The 27,013-nt window shown below is 39.9% G+C and overlaps 1 protein-coding gene across 4 annotated transcripts in view; it reads right to left on the bottom strand.

The window, feature by feature from the left end:
* Positions 1 to 902: 902 nt before the first annotated feature.
* Positions 903 to 27,013, bottom strand: part of RRAS2 (RAS related 2) — an 80,235-nt gene continuing 54,124 nt past the window's right edge. For 2 of the 4 annotated variants that reach the window (XM_045894088.3, XM_045894086.3), the window contains exons 2-6: positions 16,376 to 16,463; positions 15,417 to 15,519; positions 15,137 to 15,245; positions 4,414 to 4,532; positions 903 to 2,427 (exon numbers count right to left, since the gene is read on the bottom strand). In XM_045894088.3, the coding sequence (XP_045750044.1) occupies positions 2,340 to 2,427; positions 4,414 to 4,532; positions 15,137 to 15,245; positions 15,417 to 15,519; positions 16,376 to 16,463 (507 nt within the window). In that variant the 3' untranslated portion in view covers positions 903 to 2,339. Of the gene's footprint in view, positions 2,428 to 4,413; positions 4,533 to 15,136; positions 15,246 to 15,416; positions 15,520 to 16,375; positions 16,464 to 17,034; positions 17,118 to 19,289; positions 19,323 to 27,013 lie in introns of those variants that run through there. The other 2 variants (XM_064576800.1, XM_064576801.1) reach the window with 2 other exon arrangements.

Here is a 27,013-nt window from a genome sequence, read left to right as displayed (position 1 = left end):
TAGATGCACCGAAGAGAAGTTAGTTAATTCATTGCACACCACAGATAGATAAGATATTAGACTCAATTCCCCAGGAACTCAGCCGAGAGGGGCTGGCTAAGAGAAATACATGAGCACAGTGAGAGAGATGGAAGATGTAAAAAGAGCCAAACAGAACTTCTACAGAAGAAAAAAGAAAACACAACGTCTGAAATGAAAAATTCATTCATTAAATGTGATTAACAGCAGATGAAACAACAGAAGAAAAGGTTAGGGAACTTGAAGATGTAGCAATAAAAAGCATCCGAAGTGAAGCACAGAAAGGGAAAAAAAGTAAACTGATGTAACAAAATTTAACCTTCAAACTGCTTCGCTATAAATCATCTATTCAGAATAAAATTAAAGGTTTCCCATTAAATCTACCTATTATGTAGACAATCTCTTGTTATCTGAAGTTACCTATGATAAATAAAAAATATTCCCAAATGAAAGTCCTAACAAGGATATGCAATAGCACTATAGTATCAAAACCCACACGGTAACTATGGGTTACTACCTTCCTGGACAGTAATTTTAATAAGCATTCAAATAAATGTGTGCATTTTGCTTCAGCTGTTTTAAGCTTCATCTTCAGAGGAGTATATGTGTATGTATTCACCCTCCTCTCTCCTTCAGAGATGGGTTTTCTGTCAGGGGCACTTCATAGAAAACGTTTAAGAAACACCAAATCAAGAAAATATTCGGGAAATCCCTAAGAACACCAAGCCATTTCACTTCAATTTCACCTGCTAAATAACTAATACTGATTTTTAGATTCAAACCCTAAGGCACTGTCAGAAAAAGGCACCGAACTAGCTACTAAAATAAGTTTCTTACAACACTCATTCCTTCAAGAAACCACCAAAATAACAAGTCATCAAGCCTTATCTTGTGATAACAGATCAATTTTAATTCTAGCACCTGAAGCTATACAAGGGTACGCTTTATCAACTTCATGGGACTGTTGTACACATTCAATAAAGTGACAACTGTGCAATACCACTTAGTATCTCACGATCAGGAACATACTTTTGAATTGTTTAAACACAATCCACAGAATTAAAAACAAAATCAGAAGCCATCCACAGTTATACTAATTGTCAATTAAGTTTTACACTTACTACTTGATATAACAGCCAATACCTAGTACGGGGTATCAAAAGTGACTTCAGATTCTCATCCTGTTGTAATCTATGGAGAAGGTTCCTCGAGCAGGTATGTGACTGGCCAGAGGTGGGCGCCACCAGGACCAGGACCAGAACAGCAAGTAAAGTTCTACCACAGTTTCTGTAGTTTTCACTTTTTTTTCTTTGTCAGTTAAAAGTGAACAGTGAGAATTAAATACTTATCTTTACATATACACAAGGTATGCTGTGAAAGCATATTTGCTTACAAACATATAAAAATACTTGTTAACTAGTTTGATAAGAAAATAATGTATAAAAGTATATAGCAAAAACATTAATCATCTCTGACCTCGGAAAGATCAATTCCATATTTTATATTACAAACAAAAACAGTTTTAGTTTTTTTGAATCCCTTATCCAGAAACACTTGAAAAGGAAGACAGATAGAAATTATTTATTTTTACTCTCGACAAGGCTGTGAAAAGAGTTAACTTAAAAAACCAAGAACATTGAAATGCCTTAAGTCCAGAATAAGTCCAAATATTTGGCCATACAGAACATTACTATCCTCTTCAGGAGTGGAGCACTTAATAAAGGCTTCATATGCAGTTTTTAACCTATAAATACAATAGGCATTTGGTATTTTGGCCACTGGAAAACAAAGGCTGTAGCATCAGTAAAGGTCTGAGAGGTCTCATTTTTGTGGTTCAATTCAGTGTATTTCAGGTTAACTAAGGTTGACATCAAAATTTTTAAAGATAGGCAAAAATTCACATTTTAAAAAAACTCCTTACATTTCTATTTAGAGTAACAATAGGAAATATGATTCCAGAAGGTAAAAGTTATTTCACAACCTATGACTTCAGCTTGGCGAACAGCTTAGGTTCCAAAACTGATTCATCCCTATTAAAATGTAAGCCCTTAAAAAAGAAATGTGTCTGTGTATATAGATCAGTATTTTTAAGGAATCAGATAATCTTTGAAGCAGCCTTAGTGTTTCCTTTAACTCTGTCTTGAAATGACCATAGGATTAGCTTCACAGAAAGGATCAGCCAGCTTCTAGGTCTAAGGCTACCACGGTGATCATTTGTCTAAGGCTAGAAAGGTACCAACGTGATGTGATGTAAACCGTAAGGAGAGAAGGAGAAGATGAGGGCTTTTCCTGGCAGTTGGTAGCTAAAATTCAAGGGATTCTTAGAAAATGACACAATGGCAGCCTTTCTTGTCTTTTTCTTTCCGTGTTGGTTCTGGTGAAGGAGGACATTCCTGCTCTTGAAATTTCCTGTAAGACAGAAAAATCTACATATAATTGTCTTGCTGGTAATATCACAAATATATAATTTTTGGACAAGCCTAGTTTATGTGCATATGCTTCTCAATGTTGAATTTCAACTAGGGAATCAAAGCAAATCTTCGAGGGGAAAAAAGGCACAAATGTTTCAACACCAGCATAAGCAGAGCTGAGTTTCACTTACAGGTGAGTCTTGACTCAGATTGAGATACTGAACTCAATGACCTCTAAGTCCCCTTCCCAATTTGAAATTGCATGACTATAAGGTATACTTAAGAAGAAGCGTCCACCGCTAGAGTAGAATATAAAGTACGAGGTACGCAGTTCCTATGCCTGTTCTGCCACTTACTAGCCACAAGTCAGCATTAGACAAGTCAGCTGACCTCTGTGGAGCCTCAGTTTTTTAGAAGGGAATAATAAAACTCTACCTTTCACAGTTGCTATGAGGATTTAAGAAGACTGTTATGTTTAAAGGCCTATCAGTGCCTGGCATAAAAAAGCCTCCTCTAGGGGCACCTGGATGGCTCAGTGGGTAGAGCATGCGACTCTTGATCTCGGGGTCGTAGTTCAAGCCCCACGTTGGACATGGAGCCTACTTAAAATAAAAATAAAATTAAAATTAAACATTTTTTTAAAAAGCCTCCTCTACCCACTCCTCACTCCAGATTGACGTACATGGATATAGATTCTGAGGATCAAAACTAAGGACAAAATATTTCCAAAGGCAGTAAAAGTTATGTTAAGAAGGTACTGATTTGTGTGCACACGCATGTTAAAATACATATAACAAAATTTAACATCTTAACCATTTTTAAGCATACAGTTCAATAGTATTAAATATATTTACAATGTGGTACAACCATCACCACCATCCACCTCCAGAACTCACCTTACAAAACTGAAACTCTGTGCTCATTTAAAAACAGAACTCGTACTTTTAACAAACCACTAAAAAATGAAAAACTATAATCCTTACTCTTCTTTCCCCACAAAGAGAATGCCCAGGCAAAGGGCTAAAACAGCACAAGAAGCCCAGAGCTCCGATGTGGATTCACCTTAGATACACAATTAACACCAGCTCACTCCACATACCTGGCAGGCAGAGAGACGAGCAGATCTTAGAGAGCCCAGGGTGAAGGAGAGGCCAAGCCACCAAGGCTAAAAATAATCAAATTAAACCCCTCCCACTATAAAGCAACTCAACTTTTCTCACATGAAACTAACTCCAGGTGACCTCACCCATCACCTCAAGCTTCCTGGTACCGTTAACACTTTCTGAACCACAGAGGCCTTCTAGGCCAACAGACAGAAAACCCCTTGGCTATCTGTGATATCATACTTCACCCCACGAATGGGAGGCCTGACTCTCTACTACCTGGCTCACTCTCAGCCTGGGAAGGGACGGGGATGAAGCAAAGCTGAAGAGCACAGGCTCTGCGATCAGAGAGACGGATTTGAGTGCCAGCCCTACCATTTAAAGCCAAAACTCTCAGCAAGTTAACTCACCTCTGTGTACCTGCTTTCTCATCCAAAAGTGAGGACAGATCAAAGGATTTAGCTTACTGGGTTGTGGTGAGGATTCAACGCCGTAATACATGTGAAGTATGAGGTGCAGTATCTGACAGAGACTGCCACCCAAATGTTAGCTATTGTCATCCCTGTCTTCATGCCACAGACACCTTTGGAAGCAGCACAGACTCTTCTCAAAATCCCTACGTGTACTCTCTCCTTCAATGTAACTGAATTTGGTTTTATATAGAGGAAGTACCCAGTGTACAGTATGTCCTTAGTTAAAATTTGTAATATGCTGTGGGCATTAGCTCCTAGCACAGAAGCGCTTCTCCATACAGCTTCCTCTTTCTTACAGAAAACACTGAGTGGCAATTTCTTTTTCAGCTAATGGTTTTAAACAACACAGTGTGATTACCTGTCAAATTCAATAAATTAAAACAAACTTCTAAGATGTATTTCACTTACCTTATAACCCGGACAAGTTCATGGAAAGCTTGATCTACATTCATCCTAATCTTGGCTGACGCCTCCATGTATGTTACCTTAAGTTGTCGCGCTAACTGCTGTCCTTCTTCCTGTGTTACCTGAAATTCCAAGAGTTGTATTTGAGGTACAGAATTAACAGATCTGCTCCATCTAATCCTTGGCCATGGACTACACGGCTAATCCAGCCAGGGGCCAAGCTGCTTTGTCATAAGATAAACCAAGAGACTCACAAGCTCAAAACATACTGAAGCCCACCTCTGAAGAACAACTCAAATGATGAAAATATGACCATGCAACAAGGTTTCAGTCTGGTGATTACTCAAAAAGTATTAAATACAATGGTGATAAATTCTGGGAAAGCAAAGTACAAGGTGCTAGCAGACTCTATAACCCTGTTGGGCAGATCAGGAAAAGCTTCCCTGAGGAATGACATTTAAACTAAGAACTAAATAAAGAATATGCAGTGACATGGGGTGGGGTAAGAAAGTATCCCTGACAAAAGAAACGGCAGGTATGAGAGCCAATTGGGGGGGAGGGGTGCACTTTCCAAGTTCCTAGAACTAAAAGAAGTCTAGAAAAGCTTAAATACAAGAAGCCAAGAGAGAAAATAATGAAGAGATGAGGACGGAAGCCTTGAGAGACCGTGGGTCTTCCTCATCTCTGCATTCCCCAATACCAGGCACATAAGGGACGCTCAATAAATACATGAGAAAAATGAGTAATGATTACGATCACAATGCCTTCCTGATACTAGAACGTGAAGGGTGGCAGAGCTAACAACTTAAAATGGTAGGACAGAATAAGAAACATAAAATGAGTACAATGCCCCACATGTTTTCAGTGTAAAAGTCCTCATGAAGTCATGACATTTACCGAAAAATGAAAAACGCTAAATTACATCACATTTACATGGTGTGGCTGAAAACTCTTTCGAAAACAATGACTTTTATTGCTATCATTACCACAGAAGTAAACACTTGCACAGAAGTTAGAAACTAGATTGGGGAAGGGGGTGGACTCAGGAACCTATCTCCCGTAGAGAACTGCCTTCTTCTGGTCTTTTTTCAGTGATGTACCTTTCTCTCTACAAAAAAAAATCGGATCATGATTTTTGTGTATTTATGTTATACCCTGGAACTATGTTAAACTCACTTATCTGGGTGTTCTTTTGTAAATTCCATAGGCTTTGCTACAGGATCATGTCATTTGCTTCTAAAGACGGTTTTGTTGCCTCCTTTCTGATGTGAACGCCTTTCATTTCTTTCTGGCCGGCCCTCCCAGCGTAGCACATCAGTGCCGTGCCAGCAGCATTCAGTCCTTCCCCATGAAGCACACGGTTCGGGGTAGGCCTTCACTGCACATGCCCTTCACCATGTCAACAAAGTTCCCGCTAGTCCATCCGGAAAGAGTTTTCAACAGCATGTTAAACTTTCTCAAATGTTTTTTTCTTCATCTACCGAGATCATGATTTTTCCACATTCGTCTATTAATACGGTGAACTGTGCTGATTCATTTTTGCCTGTTAAATCAACACTGCATTTCTGGAATAAACCCCACTTGAGTAATGATGCATTGTCCTTTTCATACATGTACTGTTAAATTCTATTTGCTGAAATTTTAAGAATTTTTACATCTGTGTTCACAAGAATTATTGGACTATAGTATTCTTACGTCTCTGTCTGGCTTTGGTATCAGAGTAATGTTGACTTCATATAAGGAGTTGGAAAGAACCCTCTCTTCTTCAATTTTCTGGAACACTTTCAGCAAAATCAGTTCGGCATAATTCACGAGCAAATCCACCTGGGCCTGGGGTTTTCTCAGAGGGAAGGTTTTTACAACCAGCCGAATTTATTATACAGATACAACACTATTCGGGTTATCTAATTTTTTTTCTTGAGTTTTGGCAGTGTGTGCGCCCTTTAAGAAATATTTCTATTTCATCTAACTTGCTGAATCTATTGGTATAAAGTTTCTTTATAGTATGGTATTTCTTTATAGCATAGTATTTCTTTATATCGTATTTATTATATTTTCAGTATCTGTAAGATCTGAAGTGATGGGATCTCTTCCATTACTCTATTGGTAATTTGTGCTTTGCTCTTTTTCACCTGGTCATTCTGGCTAGATTTGTCACTTTGACTAATCTTCTAAAAACCAGATTTATCCTTCTATGGATTTTTTATTTTCAATGTCGTTGATTTCCATTCTTTAGTATTTCCCTTCTCCTAATTACTATGGTTTTAATTTGCTTTTTTCTTCTAGTTTCTTAAGGTAGAAGCTAGTCTCTGAATGGAGACTTTTTCTTTCCAAATAATAACCACTTAATACTACAAATTTCTCTATATTTTCTTCTTTGGTAGCATCCCAAATTTTGATTATGTTGTGTTTTAATTATAATTCAGTTCATAATGCTTTATTAATTTCCCTTTTGATCACTCCTTTGTGCCAAGGGTTAGCTGGAAGTTTGTTGGTTTCCCCATATTTAGAGGTTTCCTGATTTCCATCAGTCCCACCATGGTCAAGGAACATACCGGGCCTGACTAGAGTCCTCTTAAATTTATTGAGACTTGTTCTCATTTCAAAATAATGTGTATTCTGCTATAGTTGGGTGGAGCATTCACTAAATGTCAGTTAGAATAAGTTGTTCAATAATGTTCTTCAAGCCGCCAACATCCTTACTGATTTTCTCTCTACTTAACTACTGAGAGCAGTGTTGAAAATTGCGACTATGAGTATGTCAATTACTTGTTGCAGTTCTTTCAATTTTTGCTTTAAGAATTTTGAAGTTGTTATTCAGTATATGAATGTTTAGGATTGTTATGTTCTCTTAATGACAATCTCTTTTTCATTATGAAACAATCCTCTTTATTCCTGGTCATCTTCTTTGCTCTGAAAGGGACTTAGGCTGATACTTACGTTGCCATTTCAGCAAACTTTCCATTAGGATCAGCACGCTGTATCTTACCCCAGCCTTTCACTTTTAACCTCTTTGTGCCTTTACACTGAAAGTAGATTTCTTGTAGGGTCTCACTTTTTTATCCAATTTGACGACATCTGCCTTTTAAGTGAGGTGCTCACACTATTTACTGCTAATGTGATTACTGATGTCACGGGGTCATCTTGAACTTTCTTTCCTATCCACCCCATTTGTTCTTTGAACTAACCCTTCTTTTGGGTTAACTGTATTGCTCTTATGATTCCCTTTTCTCTCCTTTATTGGCTAATGAACTATGTAATTATGTTGTTTTAATGACTGCTTTAGAGTTTATGATACACATTTTTCACTCATCACAGTCTAATTCAAATGCTTTACACCAATGCACATATCGTGTAAGAACCTTATTACAATAGAACGTTTCTCCCTCCCACTTTTTATTGTTATTACCTTTTACCTCATAATAGACGGCTGTTATTTTTGCTTTAAACATCCCATCATATTTTAAAGAGATTTAAAGAACAGTAAAAGTAATTTATATTTGCCCACACAATTATCATTTCTGGTGCTCTTCATTTTTTTGGTACAGATCCAGATTGCCATTTGGTATAATTTTCCTTCTTTTCATTTCTTGTAATGCAGGCCTGATGGTAACGAATCCTCTCACCTTTTGCACATCTGGAGAAAGTCTTTATTTCACCTTCATTTTTGAAATACATTTTTAGTGGGCATTTAATTCTAGACAAGTTTCTTCTTTCAATACTTGAAAGATGTTGTGCCACTATCTTCTTCTCCCCTGCATCACTGCCCATGAGAAACCATGATGACTGCCGCATCTTTAGCTCTGTTCCTCTGTGTGTAATAGTTTTCTTTTCCTCTGGTTATCGTTCAGATTTTCTCTTTATCACTGGCTTTAAATAATTTCATTAAAATGTATGTGTCCTATTATAATTTTCTTCGTATTTCTTATGCCCAGGGTTTGCTGAGTTTCTTAGATGTACGCATTTTAGTTTTCATCAAGTTCAGACACTTTTCAGCTATTATCTCTGGCTGTTAATCCCACTCAGGGTATTTTTCATCTCAGACATTGTAGTTCTTAATTTCTGTAAGTCTGATTTTGATCTTTCTCCATCTTCCATGTCTCTACCTACCATATGCAATTTCAGTCTTTTCTCTAGCTTCTTGAACATATGGAATAGAGTCCTAAGAACTGTTTAAGGTATCTGTTCACTAATTCTATCATCTGTGTCATTTCTGGGTCTGTTTCTAGTCCCCGCTTTTTGTCCTTACTGTGAATCATATTTTCCTGCTTCTTGCTTGGTAATTTTTGAGTGGATGGTTGGGTACTGGACTTTTACCTATTGGGTTCTAGAAAGTTTATATTCCTATAAATGTTCTTGAGCTTTCTTCTGGGATGCAGTTATTTGGAAAGTGTGCTCCTTTTTGTTACATAGTACCAGAACAGAATTCGTTCAGGGTTAATTTTGTTCTACTACTGGAACAAAACCCGTCTGCGTACACTACCCAATAACCCAAGAATTATGAGATTTTTCACTCTGGCTAACTAGAATAGGAATTATTCCTGGCCTTATTTGAGCTCAAGGTATTATTCCCTCTAGTCTTTTAAGGTATCTTGTTCTCCCAATTTAATATTCCATTTCCAAAATTCAGCAACCTCAATGTAGTATCATTAGTTAATTACATTAACACATACATCTAATAATTACTTCATAATAGTTGATAACCTTGTTGTGCTCCAGAAGGGCAGCAGGCAGGTTCTCCACAGCACTGGTATACCCAAGTTTTTGTAAATTTTAAACTTTCCTGCCTCTCTTCAAAATGGCTTATATACCATAAAGCCAATGGTTTTGAAATATAAATCAATCAAATCAAGCAAGCAATTAACAAGTAAGGAAGCCAACTAAGAAAAGAAAGCTTCACAGAAGCCAATTTAAAAAGAAAATTCCTATTTTAAGTTGACATGGGAAATTCCTTCCTACAAAAAAATCCCCATGCTGTCACAAATTCTGTTCCTTCTTCCTGGGATGCCACCCCTTCTCTCCCAACATTATACTCTTAATTTGTTCCTCAATAACACTTCAAGACTCAAGCCATCAATAACTTCCCCCTTACTGCCACTGAGGTTTCGGAACAGCACCCTGGAGTTCCCATCATGCCCTACACAGTGACCAGTGACAAAACCCTAAACACACTAAACTCCAATTCTTGGGTTTGCTTTCCCACTCTCCCAACACCACATCCCTTGCAGCTAGGGAGTAAGGCATATTTGTCTTTGTACGCCCAGAGCCCAGAAGAGTGCAGCGTCGTTAACTAATAAAGACATATGTTAAGTAGACAGAGTATGACCAATCAAGTAAGTAAATGAAAACATATAGGAAGAAAAATAAAAATTAATATTTGAGACAAGTCAATCAAAATTACGTTATTAATATAACTTTGGGGGAGGAAAATACATGTCCTTAAGAATTTTGCTATTTAAAAAAAAAATTAAAAAATTAAGAATTTTGCTATTTGTCTTTCTGCTCAATTATTCTTCCAAAAGCTATCTTGCCCCATCCCTCCTTCATAATGTAATTCAGCTAGAGAGAAATGGCAAATTACCTACCTATACGTAATAAGAAAAATTAGTTAATGACCAAGATGATAAGATAATCCCACTACTAAGATGATTCATGTGCTTCATTCATTTAGTTTTAAAGCATGGTCTCACATCACTGTCTCCTAGGAATCGAGGTCAACAAGAGTTTGTACACACATTTCTGGTCAAGAAATCTCTAACCACATATATAGCTGCTTTTGAGCTCACTGGTGTAGCATTATTTTTTTTTTTAATTTTTTTTTAAATTTTTTTTAAGATTTTATTTATTTATTTGAGAGAGAGAGAATGAGAGACAGATAGCAAGAGAGGGAAGAGGGTCAGAGGGAGAAGCAGACCCCCCGCTGAGCAGGGAGCCCGATGTGGGACTCGATCCCGGGACTCCAGGATCATGACCTGAGCTGAAGGCAGTCGCTTAACCAACTGAGCCACCCAGGCGCCCTGGTGTAGCATTATTTTAACTAAGAAATAACACTGCTACCACCAAAGCAAACAAAAATGCACAAAAAGACTATCACATGGAACAAAGAACACTGCATATGTAGATTGAAAGCTACACAAATAAGGATTTCCTAGAGGTTTCCCAACCCAGAGAGTTTTATAAAGATAAACCATATCTCCTGAATATTTTAACTTGGTAGGTCAGCACTACCCAAAAATGTTTTGTTTTAAACAACAAAGGTGAATCTGATAGAACAAATTCACAGATCTACACCTGGGAACCTCCAGTGAGTCTCACTTCCAAGGCACAAATGAGTATTAGAAGATAATCCACAATAATGAATTTATCTAGTACTATGTATTTCCAAATAGAGAAGAGCAAAATAAGAATGATGAGAGCAATTTCATTAAACAAACTGGGTTTCATAGGAACAGACCTAAACATTCGTAATGCTCACTTAAGGATGCAGCTAGTTAATGAATAATGTAAGTTTACAGAAGCAAAACTTGTTTTTGTTTTCAAAAATATCTATTGCACAGAAAGAATCATCAAATTATTACCACGGCTTGATTCACTGATGCCTTGATCATTCATTCAGCAAATATTTATTGAGTACATATCTTTGTTCTATGTGCTAAGGACAAAGCATGAACAAAACTAACCGCTCAAAACTGAGAAGCTCTCATGCTACATAAACTCAATGGTTTACAAATCTTCTAGATGCAGACAAAGCACAAACAGGTAAGGCGAGAAGAGGACCCTTCATCTACTATTGGCAGGTAGGGGTGATGTCCTCTTCTTAGGAGGCTACAGGGGCAGACTGTGGTCAAGGTACTAACAGACAGAGTGGGGGTTAGTACACGTAGGTATTATTATAAGTGTAATGGGTTCCTTTCTCAAATTAGCAGTGGCCACTAGCACCTAACGGGGGAAAGGAGAGGGGGAGGCTAAGGTAAGCTGGGGGAGAAAAGAGAGGGTAAAAACAAAAAGCAAAACCATCCGTTTCTAGGCAGGGCTGAGTCAAGGACAAAAAACTTGAAATCAGAGCTATCACGAAGCCCACAATCCAAGCCCACATACCACTGTATTAAATTTCAGAATCAGGGTGCTATCACATTTACCTACTTTAACATTTTCAGTAAGCACAAACAAGTCATTTACCTATGTTTTCCTCCTACATCTTTGACAGGATAAACAAAATGATCAAAGTATCTCTAAGGGACTAGGTGTCTGATAACGCTAACCATTCAAATTCTTTTTATTTAATGTAAACTTCAGTGACTTTGTTCTTTCTATTGCTCTGTCATTAGTGTCTAGAAAAAGGGTTCAGTAAATATTGGATGGATGGATGGATGGATGGATGGATGGATGGATGGATGGATGGGTGGGTGGGTGGGTGGGTGGAAGAAGCAAATCTAGAGATCCAGAAGCCAAAAGAAAGTAAGCAAAATCTCTTCTGGCTGATCTCCCTTCCCAGACAGGTTCAGAATTTCAGGAATCAGTAGGAGGAATGCCCAGGGCAGACCCACAAATTCAAAGAACATGGAGAACTGGCATTTGTTATTTAAGAGAAAACTAGCTAGAAACTAGAAAAAGTCCAAAGGACTGTGTCTAAGACAAAGGCAGAAAACAATGAACTGGGTCAATAACAAAGCAAGCCAGACTGGTTACTGAATAAGAACCTCTTAGGGGTTCTTACTCAGTAAGTAAGCATTTCTGAACGGGGAAGAAATTTTTATGGGATCCCTGTGGCCTGTCCAGGCTGTTGGTAAAGCAAGGGAAGGTGCTAAGACATTCTAGGCAACACCTTTAATTCTGAAGAGACTTTACAAAGGTAAAAAAACCTTTAGCATAGCACCTCAATTTCAAATGTGCTGTGCACGGCTCTCAAAGGCTGGGAGGTGAAGCATGGTAGTCTTTATACATCCAGAGCCTTAGGAGAAGGTGTACCTGAGCCCTAAGACATCTGAGAAGAGAGAAGGAATATATCAGCAAAGGGAGGAAGGAGGAGGCAGAGGTTACGGTGTCCCAGAACTAAGTAAACAAAGTGTTTCAAAAATGAGAGTCTGAGAAACTGTGTCAAATATTACTGACGTCTGCGTAAATGGTGACCTTGACTCGGGCGCTGCATGCCTGAGGTCAGGGCAAGCAAGAATGGCAGGAAAGAGAGGAGAGAGAGCAAGTGTAAATAACACTTTTAAGGAGTTCTGCTTGACAGAAGCAGCAGAAAGGTACACAGAGAAGAATGTGAGATTAAGAACAAGCTTCTGCCATAGCTATGTTCTGTTTTAAAGAGGAGATCCGTGCTGGCAGGAATGATCGTGCAGCAGATAAACAGAACAAGTGGAACGGGACCGTTGCTGGGGTGAGGCCTACAAGCCGGGGAGAAGGAACATGACCCAGTACCTACTAGAGAGGATGGGCACACACAGGTGAACAGTGTAGCCGCCTAAGTGGGGGAAGGCAGAATTGATGGGGTACATGTGCACTTAGGTTAGTACATGTGGAGGTGGAAACGTGCAGAAATGTCTCAGTGAAATAGGAAAATATTACTCATCATTAGCTGAGAGTGAGGAAGGGGAAGAAAGTGCTGTCAGTTTAAGAATGAGAAAGTGAGTAAGAATCGTGCAAACAAGTGGGAAATGAATGGATGAGGGAAAGGCGGTAGGATTTGCAGCCAGCCAGCACTCAAGGCTCCCATAAGTGCAGGAGTCCTGCCTGAGTGCAGGTGTGAAGGAACCTAGACCAGAGGAGATGAAGCAGAAGCAGGAATCCAGTTTTTCTCAGTGCCTATCCTTCAGAGAGCAGAATCTACAGGAATGAGCGAAAATTAAGCAGTCCGATCTCAGCTACTTGCTCTTCTCCCTTGGATATACACGTCTGAGCTTTCAGCATATACATAATTTATCTTGTATACAGTTTAAAGCAGAAAACTGTATATAGAAGAACTTACTCCAGGCTAACTGCATATCTTCAGGGTGATGGAAATATGAAACTTATCATTCCCTACGTTGTTTCTCTCATCACCTTTGTTTTTTATTTTACTCTTCTCATAAAAAGGAAAAAACTTAAATGAAAAATTTTGTAAGCGCATGGTGTGAAACAAAGTAGAAGTGCCATAATATGTTGACTATCTGCAGACAGAGGAAACCGTACCACAAACACTGGCAATCTTCAGTATAGAGATGCCTTAGATGTAACTCCTACAGACCCTCTGTCCCAGGCCCATCGTGGTAGGGCCTGTTTGCTCTGGTGGACATAGGCTTCCCCGCTCTCCCTGACCCGCCACCGCCTACCCTACAGGACCCAGTCCTCCCACCTATTCCATTACTGGAGCTGTATACAACCACAAAAAGGTTTGAGAAAAACCTTTTCCATCATCAGAGCAGAAAGCACTCAGGAGTGGGGTAGAAGAGGTAGGGAGGAGAGCCTCTTGCTCACTGCAGAGCTACTTTGCAATTATTCCCCAGATCCAGTGATATATACAAGTGTTTCTAGTACTATAAAGGACTGAGAAGATCAGCAGACAGATTCTACTGGCAACATTTAATAAATATAATTAGGTTCACAAACCCTGAAGGAAATGACCTCAAAAATAAAAAATTAAAAAATAGATGGACTATCTACTCTAGGCTTAAGATGTGAACAATGCCATATTCTAAATTATTTCAAAAAGTTTATACTGGTTTGAGTGAAGATCAAATTTTTTCACCTTAACTTTATAATAATTCAGAGTTTAAAAAGACCTACCAGTAAAATTTATTCTACATCAAGTATCACCAGTAAACATTTCTAAACCTTAAGCCCACGTTTTAAACTTGGTATATATTCAACAAAATTTTACAAATAGAGCACACAAATCAAAGGTTTGTTTTAAATAGTTAACTACAAAATGGAAGGCTGTCCTCAATGCTGTTATCAACCCATTTTTCTTGATGTTTGTACTTTTCAAACAAAATCTTAAAAGTGTTAACACAAAGCTATATAAAAACAAAGGACAACTTAAATACCAGCAAAATTTAAGAAACAACTTAAACAATTATATTCCAGATATGGGGTAAAGGCTAAACCCTGAAAAGAAATAAAAAGACACAAAAAGAAACCCCAAATAATAGAGAGCCTGCACTAATTTACATCTGACCTTGTTCTGCTCGCCCACAAAAAGATGAGTGGGCAATATATACTCCAAATTTTAAAAATTAAATGTGAAATAAGTGGGTAAAGAAACAAGCGAGTATAATCTAGCCTACAACTAAATGCTAAAAATCTTCTTCCCTTACAGGTTACTGGTGTTAGAGCCTGCCAGTGTAAAGAATGAACAGAACATTCTGTCATTGATGGAACGCAGGGAAAACCCAAATACTGTCATTCAGGTCAAAACTATTCTCTAAATGAAAGTAATTTAGCATTAACACTGAATAAACTTGGCCTGTAATAAGGGTAACTTTAAGATGAGCTAACTGAATTAGAATTTTGGAGATTACCCAAGAAATTATAACATGTGAATGGAGCTGGTACAAATACTTACAGGCTACAGGGTCCACTGAAGTTCTGTGTAAATATATGTGAGAATTCGATTTCCCCAGATCCAGTGTGCCAAGCTCGACAGTTCTTCTGATCATGGCACTTTCAACGGTTTCATGAAACACATCTACTCACCTACACAATTATCAACAATGGGATTCCCACGAGCAACATTCCTTCTCACCTGTCTTTGATGATCCAGATCTGCTTTATTACCAATTAAAATCATTGGAAACTCATCACGATCCTTCACTCTGAGAATCTGTCTTTGAAACTTATAGATCTCTTCAAAACTAAAACAGAAACAGACAAATCAATTTGCTCAAATATCAGAACTTGGCTAGTCTCACACCCCATTTAGTATCTTATTACTTCACCTTTTTCTCTAAAAACAAGAAGTCCAATTCAATACAATAGTGATCTAGGCATGAACAGAAGATCTACATTTTAATACTGGTACAAACCTGCCTCGATCTGTGACTGAAAAGACCAGCAGGAAACCCTCGCCAGTTCTCATATACTGTTCTCTCATAGCTCCGAACTCTTCTTGTCCTGCTGTATCCAGAACTAAAGAGAAAAACAACACATGGGCAGGCCCAATGAACGTGGGTCCTTCAGAGCACATCTGACTTAGTGCAATAAAGACATGGCATTCTCCTCGGAGTGCTTTATTCTCATATTGCTAGAGACAAACATATCTCACAGCAGACAGTTTCAGGGTCATCCTCATCAGTACGGGTTGATTTCGTAGCTACAATATATTAGCATACCAACCACAAGGTTAAAAATATCAAATACATCTAGGCAGATGGAGTCAGATCACCTCTGAAGTCAGCTGGATGTTCTATCTCCTCCATGCAAAGAACTGAAAAAGATACCTGTAAATTCAGGAAAGAAATCTTGGTCTACTCCCACCAACACCACACTTAAAGTGCAGGTACTAACGTACCTCTTGATCTCTGTGAATGAAAGAATCATGTAAATTAAAAGAACAGGGCTATCTTTTGTGGAGACACGGAGTGTGTGACCAAGCACAAAACGCTATTTGCTAACGCCTCTGTGCTAAAAATTCTAAGCAAGTTAACAAATATTCAATCTTTTCTATATTTACTTCACCCATTTTAACATTTGCAAGAAAGCAGGAAGAGCTGAAACTTCATGTTTTTTTCCCAAATGTCCCCAAAAATACAACTTCAACAAGTTACACTGACATGATTAGTTTCACCAGCACAAGATCAACACAATTCTTGTTTTATATTACATTTACTGAGGAATATTTAAATGCTGATTCATCAATCAAAACTAATGAAAAGAGGTGGGCTTATGTTCAAGACCATCTAAAATTTATGAAACTAGCAAAACACCCAAGCTTACTTTTTAAAAATAGGATATGCGAACTATCAAATAAAGGAAGACTACTTACTATCTAGCCGGGCTGCTCGGTCATCTATCACACACTGCTTTGTGTAGGAATCCTCAATGGTTGGGTCATAATCCGTTACAAAATAGGACTGTAAGAAAAAAATCTTATTTTTAAATATATGTTTAATTGCCAAGTACCAATGTAACTTTAATCAAATCCCACTTATCCAGAATTAATAACAATATTTTCATGTATTATGGTTTAAACTACTATGTTGGTTTCCCACTGAATGAAATCTATTCTGAGCAGCTTCCAAGTAGAGAACAGGTACTAAACAGCTCTGAATTTTCCTATCTGATATATGCAAGACTGCAAAACACCTACTACAGTTTTTTCATAATTATATACAGTAATGTTTTCATAATTACATATACCCAAGATAATATTAATCTAGATCTCATGTTCTTCAAAAACTAGAAAAACAGTCAGTTATAAATCCAGGTCTATTTGCAACTCAGTGGTAAGCACCAGTCCTGAGAACAAAGCAGTCTGAAACAAAGGGAGACAACAAATAGGGGCCTGGAAGATTCCATGCCTCATCTTCATTCTCCCCTTCTTTCCTCGCACCTTGTCTTTTTCCCATTCAGCTGCCTTGTGTATCATCATACGGAAATGGGATTTCAGAATTTTTTTTTTATTTGCAGGGATCTCAAACTTACTCTTTCACTGATATTTTTGTTTTTTTCATCTTAACTTCTGTTTCTGTCTTCTTCTGTTAGCAAAGCCTCCCAACTGTTATCTTCTGCAATCATCACCAGAAGCAAGGACAGTTAAGGTAGCAGAGTAAGAAGGGAAGAATCTCAGTGAGCCAGTTAAAAATGTTTGTGTATTACACTTCACAATTTCTTTAAAGTTTTTAAAAAGAAAACAATGGCAACACTAAGAATCTTAGAGAGAACTTATTTCCCGCTTCTGACAGAAGGGCACTAACTAGGACACTGACATCATCCTTCTTTTGTTCTGAGCATCTCCTTTGCTCTCCCCTCTTGACTGACTTCCTCAAAGCCTACTTTCCCACTGGCTCGTTACCAATTCTGAGGGAATGACTTAGAGGAAGGCAGCTTGATGCTGGGAACCAGAGCCAAAGGGGTTCAGCCATTCTTCAGGCAAGGGTTCCTGGCAGCTGGACCTGCTGGCTCCAGGGACACTGCATTCATAAGTGACACCCCCCCCCGCCCCCGCCCCCGCCAGCATGTGATGTACACGAACACCATAGGCTACTCAGAAGTAGGAACTCTGAACAAAACAGTAAAGAAACCCCTGGTTGGGGAACTGGGGGTAGGACACTTGATCTGCTTGCTACTATGACTTGATATATTTTATTTTTAAAGGACACTTTCCACATTTATATTTTAGGATTAGCTTTAATCACAGAATTCAGTATCCATAATCCTATTTCCCTCTGGATGGTTTCACTTAAATGCACAATTTTTCAAAGTCTATAAAAGAAACATTTACCAACAGGAGCAGCTTTGAGTAGAAAACCATCTCCATCACCACTCCATCTCCATTTAAAAATAAACAGATACCAAAACAATCCTGAACTTGCTTTTTGGCACCCACATCTCTTCTAAAAGTGATAACAACTGGCAACAGTATCTTTCTACACACTCTTCTAAACAACTTAAAACTGTAGTCTTTCCCTCAAGCAAGTTGGATAGGCATGCTGTTTATATCTTTTTAAGATTAGTTTCCTGAAACATGTTTCTCGGCAGCAATGGGATACTTCCTGCCACGCTTTCATCTTGTAAAACCTGAAATTCACTGAGTACTCCCAGTTTACACCTAAACGTGCTGAAGTGTGCTGCACTGTCCCTCCCACTTCATCTGAAAAAATAATGGACAAATATTAAATATATTTTAGTCATGCATGGTAACAAATTCGTTCGGTGTGACTTTTTTTTTTTTTTACACTATGAGACAGAATTAAGACATTAAGAAGATTACTGGGTTTAAGCAATTTTGAGGGCCATTAAAATAAATTATTTTTCCTTTTAGTGACTATGGAAGTTTCACATTTTCTTTGGCCCTCTTAGCTCTTCAAACATAATTTTTTTTTTTTAAGAGAGCAGGAGAGAGAAGGGGAGGCAGAGAATCTCAAGCAGGCTCCACACCCAGCATGGAGCCAGATGCGGGGCTTGATCTCACAACCCTGAGATCGTGACCTGAGCTGAAATCAAAGAGTTGGGCTTTTTTTTTTTTTTTAAGATTTTATTTATTTGACAGCGAGAGAGAGAGAGAGCATGGGCGGGGGAGCGGCAGGCAGAGAGAGAAGCAGACTCCCCACTGAGCAGGGAGCCCGATGTAGGGCTCGATCCCAGAACCACAGGATCATGACCCGAGCCGAAGGCAGACGCTTAACGACTGAGCCACCCAGGTGCCCCATCATAATCTTAAGGTTATAAGAATTTTGCCACTTTGCTACCAAACACTGGCGCACACATATTCCACCGATATTTTTAAGACCAAACTAATTGCTGGAATTTCTGGTGTTTAGGTCCATATTTCATCTTCACTGTGTCCTGTTTTCAAACTGTGACTATAGAGACCATCATTTTGTTTCTATATATTGATTTTAGGGAGACAGAAAGCATCTTCCTCCCTCATAAAAACCCATCCAAATAACAATGCTCCAGGGCCTGACTGACATGGAATCCAACACCCCCTTCTCTCTCATAATGCTTGTAAGCCACAGGTCAGAATGTGCCTAAAAAGAGCATTCTTCATGTGCAGGTAACAAATACAATCATCACCTCCCCCCACAAAGACATAACATTTCTGTTGCTTTAACCTAGGTACCAGATATTTAGGGCAGCAGATCACCAACAAGAAATCAGTCTGGCGATGGACAGTCCTAGATTTGATACTAATTCTGCTACTTTCTAAGTGTAGAACCGGAGGCAAGTTACTTTACCTTTCTAACCTTTAGCATCTGTAAAACAGGACAATAAGGGGTGCCTGGGTGACTCAGGGTTAAGCGGCAGCCTTCAGCATGATCCCAGGGTCCTGGGATCAAGCCCCGTGTCGGGCTCCCTGCTCAGCGGAGAGCCTGCTTCTTCCTCTCCCTCTGCTTGCCACTCTGCCTATTTGTGCTCTCTCTCTCTCTCTCTGTCAAATAAATAAATAAAAATCTTAAAGAAAAAAAAAAACAGGACAGTAACAAACCCTCGTGGAGCAGATAAATTCAAGTAGTGCCTATAAAGTGCCAAGACATGCTGATGATTGATAAACGTTAACCACGCTGCAGTGTTTTTGTCACACAATTAGATGGTACAAGTGTTTTTATTCAAGTATAAAGACTTGTTAATCCTGGGAACAGCTGTATAATTCCAATCCTGGTTATACCACAGACCAACCATGGCACTTGGCATCCAAAATGTTGTGAGTCAAGATAAAATCTCCTCATGTGAAGTTTTAGAGATTTTTTTCTGGAATCTGAGCAGTAATTACACAGATACACACATAGGTAAAAATTCATCAAGCTGTACACACGATGTGTGCACTGTTTTGTATGCATACAAATTGGACCTCTGTAAGATACATAAATTTAATGATTCCCTGCTGTTTACAGGATTCAGTGCCTTCTTCACATAGCATGCAAAGCCTTCTAGTTTGATCTGTACTGTTCATCATAAGAAGCCTTATATTTTACTACTTGAAATCCTCAGCCAATTGCTCTTGCTCTCCTGGTTTCATTCGTTTGTTTGGCAGTTATTTATGGAGCATCACGGGGACAAGGCCCAACTTTCACAGAGCCTCACTGCTTTTACACAACATCCAGTGCTGCGACTGGGGGTGAAGGGAATGGGGAGTGTGAAATATACAGGCATGAAATGCCAATACCATGCTAGTTCAGAAGGCAACAAAATTTAAGTGGCTTAAAGACTGTAGTCATGTACAGGAACTATGTGTACATTGACTTATAAACACAGTCCAGCAATTTGCCAGAAAAGAAAACAGTCTCTGGTCCTGAGGCTGAAAGAAGTTGCCAACCACAGTCCAGAAAGGATATTCTATAGCAGAAAGCAAGGAAAAAAAAAAAAAAATGAGCACAGTGTTGCATAGCAGAAGACAGCAGAGAACACACTGAAAGGGGAAGGGTGGCAGGAGAAAGTAACGTGCTTTCTTGGTATCACAGGAAAGGATGCATGGAGAAGGACCCTAGCCAGAAAGAAAGGGAATGCCTACTTTCAAAGGGCAGGATGCCTTCCAGGTAGTACGAAGGGCAAATGGACATAAGTCTCCTTAAGGTTGTTAAGATTTATGGAGAAAAGTTTAGGATTCGGGAAGCTATCCCATTGAGACAGGGAGTCGATTTCCCCTTGATAAAATCTGGTCTGGGTAAGGCTGTCAGAAGCCCTTAATAATGCAAGAGCATTATGCTGTAATGGCAGGAACAGTATTCCTGATTATATGCCACTAGATTGCACATCAGGAATTCTGCTTGGCCTAAGAGAACTGCCAGCTCACTATCTTCCCATTCAAAGAAGCTGCCTTAAGAAAGAAAAGAAAGGGGAAGGGGAGGAGAGAGAATGGGCTGAGGCCACTTCTGCATTTAGGGGGCAGGAGTGAGAGTCCACTTTCTCCTGACGCCCAGCTACTGGTGGAAGTGTAGTTCCAGAGCACTGCCACAGAGCGGTGCCTGGTCTACACAATGGGATGGGTAATTTACTGGAGATGTGTGAAACTGTAAATCCAGCACTCTGGTTAAGTTTCCTACCCTTGCTAGATCTAAGGTGCCACTGGGGAGTCGTAAGCAAACGAAAGGGCATTTCTAAGCATAGTGCCAGTCTCAGGAAGAGTCTCAGGAGTCCTCTAAAAACATGGGGTACAGAAAGGAAAGGGAGACTTTCTCTTCTTGACATCCTGTTCAGCTCACCCTTCTTCCCCCACACTACACAAAGAATCCACATCATGAAACATTCTAGATACAGAATCCTTTGGTTCTCTGCCCCCTCCATTTCAAGTCAGTATTTTCCTATTCTTAATTCTATCCACAAAACCTATGTTTTTTAAATCATGATAAAATAAACTAAAACATAAGGTTTCCTAAGGGCTCATTTTCTATTAATACATGCACTTATAGTCTTTGCTGGAGGCAACACGATGAGAAGAAAACGTATGGGCTCCAGAGTTTGAGAAACCTGAAATTCAAACCCAGATGCCACTTCCACTTCCACTTCCTGTTTGAGTCCTTGGGTAAATTGATTAACAGCTCTAAAGCCCATTTTCTCAACAGAAAGAGTAAAGGACAGGGATAATTTAAGGAGGTCCTGTCCCAGTGCCCACTTTAGATGTGGCTCTGGAGGATCATGGGAAAAAAGAAACCTTCCAGAAAGAGGCTGCGGGGGGAGCTGACCAGAGGGATTGAGGAGCTGCAGTCTCCAGTGAGTGCTGTGTACACCCCATTCTCTTCCTGGCTAGGAGCATCTGCTGAGGTTATGTAGCCTATTCCCACCACTGTATCCTAGTGTGGGGGGCCACCAGGGAAGCAGCAGAGTGGAGTGGAAAGAGCCTGAGATGTAAGTCAGACGAGAATATAGCTCTCTACTTTCACTACCTGTGGGAAATGAGAGCACCTCACTTAACCTGTCTGAACCTCAGTTTCACTGTCTGATAAGATGTAATTAATACTAGGGGCGCCTGGGTGGCGCAGCCAGTTGGGCGTCCGACTCCTAATTTCGGCTCAGGTCATGACCTCAGGGTCGTGAGATCGAGCCCTACATCGGGCTCTGCACTCAGCGTGGAGTCTGATTGAGACTCTCTCTCCCTCTGCCCCTCCCCACCCCACTGTCTCTCTAAAATAAATTTTAAAATATATTTCAAAGATTCTCTCCCTCTCCCTCAACCCCACCCCCTTCTCTCTCTCAAGAAAAAAAAAAAAAAAAAAGATGGAAACTTGCAGGATTGTTGTGAAAAGTAAAAATAATGTATGTGGAGTACAAAGTACAACCTAGGACACACAGTAGGCTCTTACAAGTCATAGCTACTGAAGAGCAATCTGTACTTTACTTCCTTTTGCAAACCTACAACACTCCAACCAGAAAACAATCTCAGTATGCCTGAATTCCTCTTACCCTTAAGACAATAGGTCTAGATTTTCCCAAATATTCTATGTTATGCTTTGGAAAATCTGTACACCAAACTTTATGTATACCTTCTAATTGGTACTTACAATTTCTTTTTACATTTGCTTATCTTTTCATATATGCATATATGTGAATGTATAAAAGATGCACTGAGCTAAACTCAACAGGGTACAAGCATAAAACTTTCCTTCAAAGCCCTTCTGTGGACAAGTTTTCCCTTGCTCCTGAATGAAATCTAATGCAAGTCTCCTAATTTTTTCCAATCATTCTTTGATTATAAATAGTTGTTCAATCACTGTCAGCCCCAAGACGTTATGATTTCGATAATTAAGATGTCTAGTACAGTGTGTTAGTCAATACTCATCTAAATTAAAAAGCTTTTTTCCCCTTCTGAGCTAGAGCTGAAAAGTCTACAATTGGGCTGGGGGGGGGGGGGAGTGATACCAGTCATTGTCTGTCTTTCCCCATCTGTTTCTGCATCTCTTCAACTTCTAACAAGGCTCTCTGGTTCCTTCTGGGTTGGAGCTGAAGGAGTGGGGAGAAGTAAGGGGCACTGAAAAGGCCACACCAACGAAATCTGATATCCATGCTAACTTTCTATGGGTCTCCTGGAAGAGTCCCTACATGGGAACCTCCATGTGCAATTTCCAGAACTTGAATGAGAACTGACCATTTACACCTCTAACCCTCAATCCTTAGGGTTTCCACAGGCACCTCCTCCTGGTTCGTATCATCTTCTAGGCGGTCACACACAGTGTCCCTCTTTAGAAGGTTTTACCCTGGTTCCATCCAGAAGCTCAAGGAAACACTGCTGCTCTCTGAAATGCAGATTACTAACTATACAGCCCTCTTTTCTTCTGCTCTGCTAGGGACCCACAGATTCACATACTATTCCTTATGCTCTGCCAAACACCAAGGGATACATGTCAAGTTCTCAGAATGATTCTACTAGAGCCTCCCCTATTATTTGGCTTCAACGAAAGGGACCTAAGAGAAGCATCCTCCTCTCCAGAGGCTGTGTGTGGAGGTGGGAAAAGACACAGAACACACCACATACTAACAGTTCTCTCCAAAAACATCCTTGTTTTAGAACCCTTAATACTCCATACTTTTACTTCCTGGAGATAATAAGACATGTGCAAAACCAATTTAAGGCCACCCTCTATGCAAGTCCTTAAAATATGAGGGTAACTTTACTCTCAGCCTCTGGGCTTCAAGAGAAACTAAAATAAGTTATAGCGTTCCAGTTAAAGCCTATTTCCACCTAGATCTCATGTATCCATCGCGTAGCTTATGCTTCTTAGAACTTCTCTGGAGTTAAGTAAGGTACTCTGTACATAGTTAGAACCTCAAAATACCGGCCATTAGGAAACCCAATAGTTCAGACGATTGTACTGAGAGGTCAGAAACTGACTTCCCCGAGCACAGTAAGGACCTGGTTAGCGACCCATCAGCAGCCTCTATCTGCTAACACAAGAGCAGTGCAAATTCCTCTGGTAACACTAGAGAAGGCTGTAGCAACTTCAGGCAGCTGGGGCCAGCGTCAGGCTCTTCCTGGTGGCACTGTTTAACAGCAGCTGTCAAGTCACAGAGAACCTTTGTTCCCTGCAACACCCTCCCTTACTGTGATGTCAAATGTTTCCAATATGCTTGATATTCCTTCAGGCAAGGACACAGTTTTTCCTGACTGAATTAGTATTTCATTTAATCTAACAAGTATAATTATGGAGATCCCCATAAAGGATCCTCCAGAATAAAAGGCTACCCTAAGTCCGGTAATCCTTTTAGTCTCTTTCTAACAAAACTTCCCCCCCGCACCCAGTCAATGTTACTAATTGTCTCAGACTGTCCAAAGCCACTGTGTGCCTTTCATGTGACTTCTGTGCAATCTCAGGGATGATATTCACACCTCATGTGAAGATCAATGGGCCTGGTATGCAACAAGAAAAAGTACAGTACAAAGTCAACTTATAAACTGGTTCTATTTCAAAAGTTTGTTTCTAAGTCAGTCAGTGCTCGTTTCCCCAGGTAAAAACTGTTCTCATCTGTGTTTAGGTCCATAAGGCCAGACCACAAAAGCTACCACTGAAATATGGTCCTGAGCCATATTAACCCTGAGTTCTATTCTAACCTCTGTAGCAGAGGCATTTGGCCCAAGAAGAGACAGAAAGGGAATTTCCCTTCCTTTCCCTGTGTAGAGAGCCAGGCTGAAGCTACACCAAGAAGGAGGAAAAGCTTGTCTTTGGGGCACCCCCCAGGCACTGGGCCACATCATCCTTCCCTAACTCTCCACTACCTCATTCTTTTTTTTTTTTTTTAAGATTTTATTTATTTATTTGAGAGGGAGAGAATGAGAGACAGAGAGCACGAGAGGGAAGAGGGAGAAGCAGACCCCCTGCTGAGCAGGGAGCCCGATGTGGGACTCGATCCCGGGACTCCAGGATCATGACCTGAGCCGAAGGCAGTCGCTTAACCAACTGAGCCACCCAGGCGCCCCTCCACTACCTCATTCTTATCCTAGCATTCGCTTCCCTCTGGTAACATTCTAGGTACAAAACCACTTACCTCTCTGCCCACTGTTCCTTCCACTTTCCACTCTCAAATTAAAATTAACGATCCCCTCAGGAGACCTAGAACTCACCCAGAGGCACTAGGTGGAAAATTACCAGTCCAAATTAGAGCACACTGCAGTGGGAGCTCACCCCAACCCTTCAAGTGATGCTTGCTCTTTTAAAAAGCAAAATTCTAAACCAAAATGAATCTTTAGTTAACATTTTTGGCAAAGGTCAAAAAGAAAAAGAAAAGCTTCAGACTCTGTGAAAGGAAAATTATTCAGGGGGGATAAACCACCATTTCATGATGTCAGCTCCCCAAAGGGAGTGTCAGCTTACTCTTCAAAGCTTTTATCCCTTCCAAACCCAAAGCTTCAAAAGGAAAGAAGGGAAGAGAACGGTTTTCCTCTTTCTTCTTTCACTTCCCTCCACCAACACTATCACAACTTGTGAAACTAACCTATTGGGTGGACAGAAATGTTTAGCTCACAGTACCAGTGGAGAGATTTTGATAAAAGGAAAGGAGGGGCCCTGCCATGGCTACAGCCACTATTCAGATATACAGACCATTAGTAGGTACGACAGGCTTAACTCAGGTACTGGCTTTGCAAGAACATGCTCATCCTGCAGAGCTGCCGTAATATTCAGAAACCAGTCAACAGCGGTAAGCCAGCAGCCTCTATCATGCAGCATAATAAAGTTTATTTTTCTTGTTTGAACTTCGTATTCATTCGCTCTCATCCTCCAGGAACTGCAATCCTATTTTGAAAGATGACGTACAAAGCCTAAATGAAGTTTTAAGGAGAAGATTTAATTTTTTTAAAGCACAATGACAACTGGCACAGACAGAAGTAATAAACAGGGGCCATATAAGCCTGTGAATGATATGTGGACATTAATAAATAGCTCGTACTATCCCCATGGGAAATGTGAGTAAATCCCATGACATTCCCTTTAACACACCAAGTTTTTGTGTCTTTCAGTTCTTGCCTTGACTGAACCTTGTCTCCTAGGGAATTTCCAGATCCACCCCATCCTTTCCATCCTGATAGCTGTTAAGTTAAATTACGTTAGCCTTCCTTACCTCCACCCTTACGTGGACCAAAGCTGCCTAAACAACGTAACACTGGCCTCTGTGCGACATTTCAGACGAAGAAGACAGTCTTTGACTTCTGGGGCACGTAACCGTCCAGGCCTCACCTGGGTCCTATCATTGTATCCTTCCTCTCCATATCAGGGTCCTCCCCATGATGGGAGTCCCCACCACAAAGACCTCAGGGCCAATACAGACTTTAGGAAGAAGCATTCTCAACCATTAAAAGATCCACATTCAGAGTCTCAGCATTGTTAGCTCTTACTCATCTGACCTTGGCAGGACCGTAACAATGCTGATAACTGCTGCTGTTTTATTCCCAACCCAGACATCACCATCTCTCCTCCTCCTTCTCTGGCTTTCCCAATCAACATGTATTTCAGCTCTTACAATGGGCTGCTTCTACTCTTATCTCTTTTCTTATGCAGATAATCTTCTAGGTAAGTAATCCAGGCCATTCCTAGAAGTAGGCCCTCTTTTTAAGAGCATTACTGGAATATAATTCACATACCAGAAAATTCACCCATCTCAAGTACACCGTTCACCGTTTTTAGTAATTCGCAACGTTGTGCAACGGTCATCACCATCTAATTCCAGAACATTTTCACCAACCCCAAAAGGAATCCCACACCCTTCAGCAGGCATTTCCCCTTCCCCCCATCCTCTCCCACCCCTAGGGCCACTAAACCATCAATCTACTCCGTGTCTCTATCAACATGCCTGCTCAGGATATTTCATGTAAATCCAATCATATAATATGTGGTCTTTTTGTGTCTGGCTTCTTATTAGCATATGTTTTCAACATTTGTCCATGTTATAGCACACATCAGTACTTCATTTCTCATTCCTTTGCTATGATACGCCATCATATGGATATGTCATATTATATTTACCCATCCATCGG

Source organism: Mirounga angustirostris, unplaced genomic scaffold (assembly GCF_029215605.1).
Source record: "Mirounga angustirostris isolate CCGP_5_RB_7025 unplaced genomic scaffold, mMirAng1.0.hap1 SCAF_13, whole genome shotgun sequence".
NCBI classification, from domain to species: Eukaryota; Metazoa; Chordata; class Mammalia; order Carnivora; family Phocidae; genus Mirounga; species Mirounga angustirostris.
This window is presented reverse-complemented; position numbering and strand designations above follow the sequence as displayed.